General features: G+C 41.9%; 1 protein-coding gene across 1 annotated transcript; it reads right to left on the reverse strand.

Moving 5' to 3' along the window:
* Positions 1-424: 424 nt before the first annotated feature.
* On the reverse strand, positions 425-3059 carry adoa (2-aminoethanethiol (cysteamine) dioxygenase a). Its single transcript, XM_041029627.1, has 2 exons — positions 2438-3059; positions 425-1591 (listed from the first exon to the last, which is right to left on the reverse strand). Exons 1-2 carry the CDS (start codon positions 2774-2776, stop codon positions 1133-1135), a joined length of 798 nt encoding a protein of 265 aa, XP_040885561.1. The 5' UTR covers positions 2777-3059; the 3' UTR covers positions 425-1132.
* Between the last annotated feature and the right edge of the window lie 6553 nt (positions 3060-9612).

Here is a 9612-nt window from a genome sequence, read left to right on the forward strand (position 1 = left end):
CAAAAAAAGTCAAGAACGCTACAAGTGTGTCACACAGCATGGAAACAAAAGCTCCAGGAGTCCTCCCATCTAACTTTATTGTTCCACATACATTCATCATCAAGAGTAACAGAACCACGTGTCAAACTGGCACACAGGCCTGCGTGGAGTCTAACATAGGCCACAGGAATGTCGCGATATAAACGTATGATAAAGCTATGTAACATACAGACAGGAATGATATAGTGTTTATCAATCTACAGGTAAAAGGTAGTGACGAGTGTGTCGGCTTTACAACAAGAAAACGTTAACGTTCACTAACACAGCTTCCTTTCATAGACTATACTTTCTAGACTGGTCTTTATAATACGATGCATCACGTTCGCCGTATCACTCTGGATTAAGTTACATGAGCTGAAATGAGAATACAACAGCGTTTTTTTTCCCCTTAAATGTCCAGGAACCATGTGTAGGAACCATATAAACTAGAATAAGTTAAACACATAAAATAAAAATAAAAAGTATATATATGTATATATAATGTAGTGTGTGCACTTTGGAAGAGAAGTGTTTAATAAAAAATGGCCCTCTTAAAGACGTATACATTCAATATTCACAATTAAGGCAGGTACGACTTGAATTACAGGCTTTGGCATTGAGACACATGACAATGTGGAGGTCTTCTGCAGCACAGTGAGTAATATCATGCGTCAAAGGCTTTTTTTTTTTTCGAGGCTTCACAGGACACACAACAGAGACCCTAAAGACACCAACACCAGCCACAGGACGTCTGGACGAGGACATTCGTGTGTGTAATGTACAAGACAACATATAATGGTCCCAAGAAAAAAAAAAAAGCCATATTTAAAAAGTGAATTCCTGGTGTCAGTACTTTTACAAGCAGATGTTATTTCAAGGTTTGTGAGAGGAGGTTTAATGGTCCTTATTCTGGGCTGAGTATCAGAGGTCAAGTTCCTGTTTCTACCCAGGACTACAATCCTTGAGCAAGGCACTCAGTCTCTTTTGAGTTCCAGGTAATAATAACCGTGGTGTCTGACCTTCCTGTGGAAGGGGGATAAAAATGAAGTGTACCACTGTGGATGGATGGATGGAGATCACAATACTGTTGCTGCCATGTTCCTGCAGTGATCATTCAGATAGAGACTGCAGGGCCTGGGTAGGGTTCCCCTCCACACCAGAAGTCCTCCGGCTGAGGGATTTCTAGTAACCACGTCTCCTCTTCTTTCTCCTTCTCCTCTCCCTGCTGCTCCTCCTCACTCTTCCCATCCGTCCCCCCCTCCACCACAGTCCGCAGGACTTTGTAATAGTGACAATCCCGCCCGTCGTCCGGACTGTACGGCGGCGCCAGGATATCCAGGAAAGCCGCCGGCCCCTCCACGGCGTCAATCTGGTGGAGGTTGTCCCTCTGAGGAGTGAGGAGGCACGGCCCGGTGGTCTCAGAGTATTCGGAGACGGAGCGGAGTATGGAGCGCCAAAGGGAGGTCGTCTGGAGCGGGTCCAGCGGTGGATCAAAACGAGACGGGGCGGTGTTGACGGATAAGTTGTCCTCCAGTTTGTCAAAGCAGCGGACGCTCACCTTCCCATAGAGAACCTGGACAAGAGACAGGAAACAGGAAGAAAGAATTCAAATTCCCATACACACTGCATATTATTTCTGTGAATCAAAAGAAGTTTCTCGTTAGAAAGAGAACCTGAGCAAAGTATGGACAGGTGCAAAGCTTTTCCTCTGATGAGACTGAATCTATTAAAAAAAAAAAAAAAGTAATTAAATTATATCGAGCGACAGAAAATACCATGATATATACCGTTAGCATCCATGCTTCATATTATATTGTGATATAAATATTAAGCCAAGTCCCTACTTGTCTAGTGTAATCCAAGGAATACTTCTTTGTATTCGTTTGTCGTAATTGGATTGCACACAACTTATATTTAGGACTATGCATAATGTGATCATATTAACTGGAATTTAAAAAAAAGTTTAAAAAGTTTTTTTAAAGTGATTTATTCCTGATTTTAGAGCAGAGCCAGAAAATATAATGCCAGAGTATATAATATATAATATATAATGTCAGACTCACTGAGATGATTGTGTACTTCAGTGATGCCAATTCACAAATAGATTTGTAATTAATCAAATTACTATAATCATCAGCATGCAGTGAGGCTGGGACTCTTGAGGCCCCTCGGGGTCTGGGGTCCCAGCAAAGTTACCAAGTTACCAGTTAGGTAACCCATGTTTGGTATCAATGCCTTACTAGTGTATGGTCTTACAGGAGGGGGTGGGCCATAACCTTAGGTGAAGGTTCTGGGGTTTCTGGGTTTCTGGCTGTTGCTAGCTCGCTTAAAATAATAATTAAAAACCGGAACACAGAGAATAGCTGGCACTGGGGGGTCACAAAAGGCCACAACAAGTTAGACAAGAGGTGTAGAAGACCTTGAGCATCCCGTTCATGTCCGGATGGTCGTGCAGCGGTATGGAGGCGCCGGTCCTCAGCAGGAACACCCCCATGCTGAACACCTCCGTCTCACAGATGTGCATGTAGGTGACCGGGGGGCTCTGGAGCCCCGCTGCCCCGGAGCTCGCTTTGCTTTTCCGGGGAGCAATTTTCAGGTCGGCAGCCCTGACAGCGGTCACCAAGGAGATTAGCTCGCTCTGTTTGTCCGCAATGAGTTTATTATTATCCTGGTTGGCAGAAGACTTCAAGCCCTTGAAGGTGATATAAGCTTGTCTTGCTATTTTCTGGATAAGAGGGGTTTTGTTGTCCCGCGGCATTTTGACTGCGGGAAAAAAAAACAACACCAGTTGTTATCGGTTTGTCTCTGGAACTGTTCCGAAGCAAATACAAGCCCTGTCTAAAAGAAAAAAAAAGGCTTGCAAAACCTCCAGTATCACCAGGTTTCCTCTGATGCAGGTCAGACGACTTTCAAAACAGACAAAACTGCGGCTTTTCCGAAAAGAAAACTCGATTCATGGTGATAATAGCGGATTTCACGCCCAGATGTGAGCTTCCCTACAGTCATTTTTCCATCGCCTCGGGTCTTCTTGTTCGTGTTCACGGAGCATGCGCGCCAAACGAAAAGCAGCGCGGGATATGGAGTTTTATCTGTAAATATAAAACGACATTTCCTTCGCGCAAGCCTAAAAAGCTAAGCATTGGATAGCCAGTATTTAACAGATATATTTGTGTGGTTGTGTAAGATTAGGAAATATACCAACATACCGCTAAAACATTAAAAAAAATAATATGACCTGCATGTCAGTGAGACTACATTTCCCACATGTCCCGGGGACGCAACGGGAGTTTCAGAGGGGAAGGCCAGACAGGCCATTGAACTCTCCGCACCGTTAGGGATGGTGTTAGATTCCAAGGCCCAATCCCAGCATCCACAGCCCCGGTCTCGCGGATTTAGAGGCGCGTTCCCGTTTACGACTGGGAAAGCCCCGGAAGCCTTAAAAAAAAAAAGAGGGTAAACAAACAAGCACGGAAGGAGTAGCCAGACTAAATGTTGAAAAAAAAAAAGGTTTACATCCAAGTATTGACACAGCTCAGTGATGATTCATAGCCAAAACTGTGAAGTTGCTTGTTACAGCTTCAAATCAAGCAGTCAATCCCTTTAGTACCTTGGCTGAGAAGGAAGTTAGTTAAATAAATAAATAAATAAAAAATAAAATAAAATAACATGAAAAGTCCCCAAATCCACAGTAATACAAAAGGTGTTCTTCTTTGGTACAGGTAGGACGGTGGCAGCTTTGAAGCATGTGGGGACAACAGACAGAGTCAAGGAGGTATTCAAGATGTCTGTCAGGACACACCGTTGCAACACAAGACCTGGTATGCTGTCCAAACCTGCAGCTTCGTGGGCGTTTATCACGGAAAGTAAATTTTTTCACGCCGAGGAAAAGAGTAGAACCTGGTCATTGAGAGGGAGTGCTGTCTTCTGTGCAGGTGAGTTGTTAAGTTCTTGAGAACATGCAAAGAAGTTGTTGAGCCGGTTCAGCAGAGAAATGTGTCTCTGCTGTCTCTGAAGTGATCTTTTTTTGGTGTATGGGCTACAGACTCTTGGCTTTCCTGATCCCGTGGGATAGAGTCTTGTAGCCATAGAGGTTACACAAAGCAAAACACAAATCATTTTTGTAATGGTCATATAGCTCATGTTGGTTGGCACTGACAACTGAATATTTTTGTTGTGTCATCCCTCCAGTGGTACAAATCGTGTAAGCTGTTTTTTGTCCATGAGTAAAGATAGTAAAGATGAAGAGGCAGTGAAACATCCTTCATTCATCCTTCACTCTGCTGACGGTTTCTGTATTTGTGATGCATTTGCACAGAAACATTATAAAGACTGTTTCACCTGCATCCACAGCCAGCAGGAAATGAGCCTGTTAGATGCTCTTTATGAAGTTTCACTTTGTTGTAAACTCTTTTGCCCCTGTCGAGATCCTGTAGGAATGATGACTCAGTTTTTTCTGGTGATCTGATTGGTCAGTAGTTTGGGCTGTTAACAGGTTTTGACCTGACCCTCTGAACTTAACCTGCTCCGGAGCAGGAGCAGGGTTACTGCATGAATCACTGTCCTGATGTTAGCGCTAACGCCAAATCCTGCTTCGTAGCAAAGGACTCTGCTGTACTTAGAGCTGTCCTCTTGTGATCACCTGAGACACATGTTAATATCCGAACAGGGCCAAATTGTATGTGACGAACTAATGTCAAATCAAGATCCCCTGATTAGTTCCTTACTTGTTTTATCACTGCCAGGATCCTGAATATGCAACTTTTGTTAACAGGGTCCAGTTGCCAGTTTGGCATAGACAGTCATGAGTCAAAGTTTTTTGTTTGTTAATCAGGGTCAGTGTCTTTGTTTTTTTTGTGTGTGTGTGTGAAGTGGATTTGATGTTCTGATCTGATCTTTAAAATCAAACATCTTGCATGAAGCCAAAAGGATTCAAACCTGTCAGACTTTTAGAAGCGGCTCCAGCAGCTCGTCGCTGCTTTCTGGAGCAGAAGGTAGTGAGCATGGTGAACCCAACGACCAATCACAGTCACGGGGCTGAGCCACCCGCGTCGCAAATTCTGAGTAAATGTACTCCACTGATCACATGTGTGCTTGTGTCTCTGTCTGTGCTCACATGCAGTACAATTAAACAGTTGGCTGCAGTTGTGTGTGGGTTTGAGCTTGAGTACTTCCTTACATGGGTGTATTTTTTTTTTTTTTTTATGTGTGTGTGTGAGTAACTCAGTGCATTTGTATGCATGTTGCATTATGTATGATGCATTCTGCATGACGAGTGAGGGAGACACAAAGCAAGCAATATCCTCTTGAGAAATAATGAGGCCAGTTCATTATAGGTTCACACACACAGGCACGCACGCATGCACACACACACACTTCTGTGTGGTTGACACAGGCACAGTGTCATTGCTCTAGAAGATGAGACCGTGTTGCTTAGAGACCCGTCTTCAGTAGATACAGCATGTGGTAAAACTAATTTAATTCCTTTTGAAATCCCGGAGGGTCAGACAGACAGGTAGTCTATGAACTAACTAATTCTTCAATCTGTTCTCGACAGATTAGCCAAAGAAGAGTTTGTTACAGGTACAGCAATCGACTCGATGGCTGAGTTAAAGGCTGGATATTCTCAGTACTGAGACTTTTCATACTCAGAAAAACTTCAGGTGCCTCCTAACATTACAGGCTCCTACACTGGTTATATAAAACTATAATAATAAATATATTAAGATAAGATACTTTGTACAAAAGTACAGCAAAAATGAAGCACGGTACCACATCAGTGCAAAAAGAAAGGTGTACAAATCACAGTATAGCAAAATAAAATAAAATATATTCAGGATGAACTATACAGTGTATACAGAGTATATATGGAAACAGTGTTTTGGTGTGTGTATTAGGCTACATATACATTAGAAGTAAAGTTAAAAAAAAACACCAACACAACTTCAATGGCAGTTTTATTTATGCAGCACATGTGATTATAGGTATACTCAATGTGTTGTATGCTGAAAGATAAAATATACACATGTAGGCATGAAGATGAGAACATGGGAAAACATAGGCAGTATACTGTAAATAAAAGAATGCAAGCATGAGAAAACTGCATCAGTGAAGCATAAACTCAAACATTACACACAACACAACTGCAGAAGGTCAATCCATGATCCCTGTATACACACAAGGGTAGATCTCACCTCGGTGAGTCACCTGCAGAGAAATGTAGAATAAGCAGTTGTTAGTGATTGCTCATATTTATATTTGGCAACCACTACAGTGTTGCTTGGAGAGTGTGTGTGTGTGTGTGTGTGTGTGTGCGCGTGCGTGTGTTCGTGTGTGTGTGTGTGTGTGTGTGTCTGTGTGTGTGTGATCATGGCAAAATTCGGTCCCGGGGACACCTACTGTTGTGGGAACTCTCAGAGGCAGTTTTCAGTACTTTGGCAGGTGTCTGCCTGTTTGCCTGCCCGTCTCTGTCTATCTGCCTGCCTGTCTCTCTGTCTGTCTGTCTGTCTGTGGACAGATTTTGTCACCTTGATAGCGTCACGACTGTGCAAGGTGCAGTCATGAAACTTTACAGATGTGTAGTTGAGATCAAAACGAAGGCTGAGTTTGAAGATGGGTGTGGTCCGACCCATGACTACTGAGTACTCATGTAATATTGTAGTAATGACTTGTCATGGTCGGAACGTCAACACATTGACGGGCGTCTCAGCTGGAGTGAGCCCATCCAAGATGGTCTCTACTTTATTTATTGCTACTGCTATCAAAGCAGTGCAGGCTGTGAGATCAGATTAACGACCCATCGGTTACCAGGCCAGTGGTGCTGAATAAGGACAATGGACGTGGACTTCATCAGTAAATGCTAACAGATTACAGGCTAAATCCAATTTGTTTTCAGTTACATGTAAGTGTTATTCCCTAAATTATGCACTGAGGGTTAAAGCCCATCAAAAGCCCATCTCACCAATCTGATTTTAAGTTGCATAAAACAATATTGTTCTTGAATTCTGCATTTTCCGAGAACAAAGATGTAAAAAAAAAATTCCAGTTTTGTCTGAGGTCTCATTTGCATGTGGTGCCGGGACATAAAGCCAACATTATTCCCTAGCTGTTTAAAATGTGCATGACTGGCATTGCAGAGAAGTCAAGCAAGCTTCATCATGCCATCCTCACAACCTCAGCCAAAGAACTCTGAATGGAGCAAGTGATTCTCTGCCTGTACACAATTTGCATAGCAGTGTACACACACAGAAACACACACACATATACAAATGCAAACGTGGAACATGTTCAGTTTTGTTAGACACACACAAACATACAGATATATATATATATAGATATGCAAACACAGACATACACACAGGTGGAAGCGCAGGTGCCTTTACACACATTAAAGTGTGCACAAATATAAAGTGTGACTGAACAAGAATTTGCATACACACAAACACACACATACACGCATTCCTCTGTCCTCTGTCCTCAGCATATTGAGACAATGAGACAATGATAACAGCTGCTTATGGATCACTTTAGTGCAACCAGTCAACGTGGCCTTTGTGCTCAGTCAATACGCAGCCTGTTCTCTGTCATCAGAGTTGTCATTATTTCGCGATGTGTTCCACTTGTTGAGAACATGAGGGGTCTTTTTATTTGTTGCCCCCCCCCCCCCCATAACCCCCCCCCCTCTCCCCTCTCTCCGGCCTCGTTGAATCGGGCAGAATCGTTTGAGAATGAAGCCGACTCTGTTGTCCGTCAAAGAACGCTACACAACCCGGGCCAAAGATGAAAATTCATTAGCTTGTCTGGAAAAAAAAAAAAATGTCTGCATAACTTGAGGGGAAGCAGCAGGAGACGATGCAATGCTAATGTTTGTTCTCGCCGCCAAACAGCTGCTTTCTTCAGGCAGCTTCTCAGGGGATTTTTTTTTTTTTTTAGAAGTTTTGCTAATGTTTGGTCTGTATGTTGTAAAGAAGTTTGCATGTTACAGAAAGCTGTTCTATATCTGCTCTGAATGCACACATACTTTGAGTACAGCATGATATTCACTTTACTGTATATTTCCATGTCAATCAGTATTTACCAGCAGACAGACTTTATGGGGATTATCTTTGTATAAGTTTCTTTTCTTCATTTGTGCAGTGATGGAAGACATATTCGGAGCCTTTACTACATATCATAGGCTAAAAATACTTGTAAAATTACAAGGAAAAGTCAACACATCCCTTAAGTTAAAGTACAAAAGTATTATCAGTACAATGTATGGATCAAAACTAAAAGTATCCATTCAGCATGTTATTTTGTGAATAATATATGTACATAATAATGTTTGAATTATTGGATATTATTTCTTAATGTTGTAATATGTCAATGTAAATTCAAATTTAAGGTAATTTATATACTTGGATGTGGATATTTCAATAATATTTTATAAGCTGCTCCTATGTTTTGTGTGTAAAATCTTAATCTGAAATGTAACCTGTAACTAGATCTGTCAAGTAAATATAGTGGAGTAGGACAATACTGAATAACTTTGGTAAAGTACTTAGATTTACAGGAACGTCCGTGGGATTGTCTGTGACACAAAACAGTAAATATAAACATGCACAAATATTGTTTGAATTCAAGAAGTTGCTTTTAGTGGAGTAACTTTGAGAGGAATGGATGCCGTGGATCTGCTCTGTATGAATTGGTGTCATCATATCTATTGTGTTTCAGTGCAGCAAGTTGGCAGGACATCCACCATCTTATCTATCAGCGCCCCCAGCCCCAGCCGCCCCCCACTCCCCGCAATTTACTCCTTGTCTCTTTTATGGTTGGGCTGCAGACCCTGACCACCCCAGCTGAGATCTCTGGATTAGGAGTGATGACAGGCAGTGCTGAACACACACACACACACACGCACACACGTGAAAACAGTCTCAGTGGTATATTACTGTCTTTTTCTTTTTTAATTAATTCAGTTAATAAAAAAGGTAGAAAAGTATTTCTAGCTTGATTATTGATAGTTTTTTTTATTTAAATTCCTTAAACTGTTGAATTATTCATCAAATTCTGAAAATAGACGTTTTTCTGGAGTCTATGAAAAAAAAATATTTCCGTTGAATTTATTGCAGATGTCAAGATCGAAAGAATCATTTTCTCTAAATGTGGAATTTGTTTTGGAATATTTTGCTGCACCTGTCTGCAAATGTCCCATAATAAGCGCAAATATGTCGTTTGACGTGCGGGTTCAGTTTGGAACACTGAGACTCAGATGGTGACTAAGGCCCAGTTCAGACCTGACATCATCGTGTGGCACATGTCTCAGGTGATCCAATCACAAGTGGACAGCTCTAAGTACGTCAGTTCACACCTGGTGTTAAAATGCGTCTCCAGTCACTTGGGATCAGATCTCACTTCCCTGCCCTGTATGCAAATAAACACATACATCAGTTCTGTTTCCAAAAACCAAAGGCGTTGTTGTTGTTTTTAACTGGAGGCAGCGATTGCAGCTTCCCCTGCCTCGTCTGCCAGAAATTAAAAGAGGAAGAAGAAGAAATCAACACAGACTGGATCTATTCCTTGGCGTGTTCATGGCAAACAAAATCACCTAAGATGTTC

The sequence above is a fragment of the Toxotes jaculatrix genome, chromosome 21, assembly GCF_017976425.1.
Source record: "Toxotes jaculatrix isolate fToxJac2 chromosome 21, fToxJac2.pri, whole genome shotgun sequence".
Classification (NCBI taxonomy): domain Eukaryota; kingdom Metazoa; phylum Chordata; class Actinopteri; family Toxotidae; genus Toxotes; species Toxotes jaculatrix.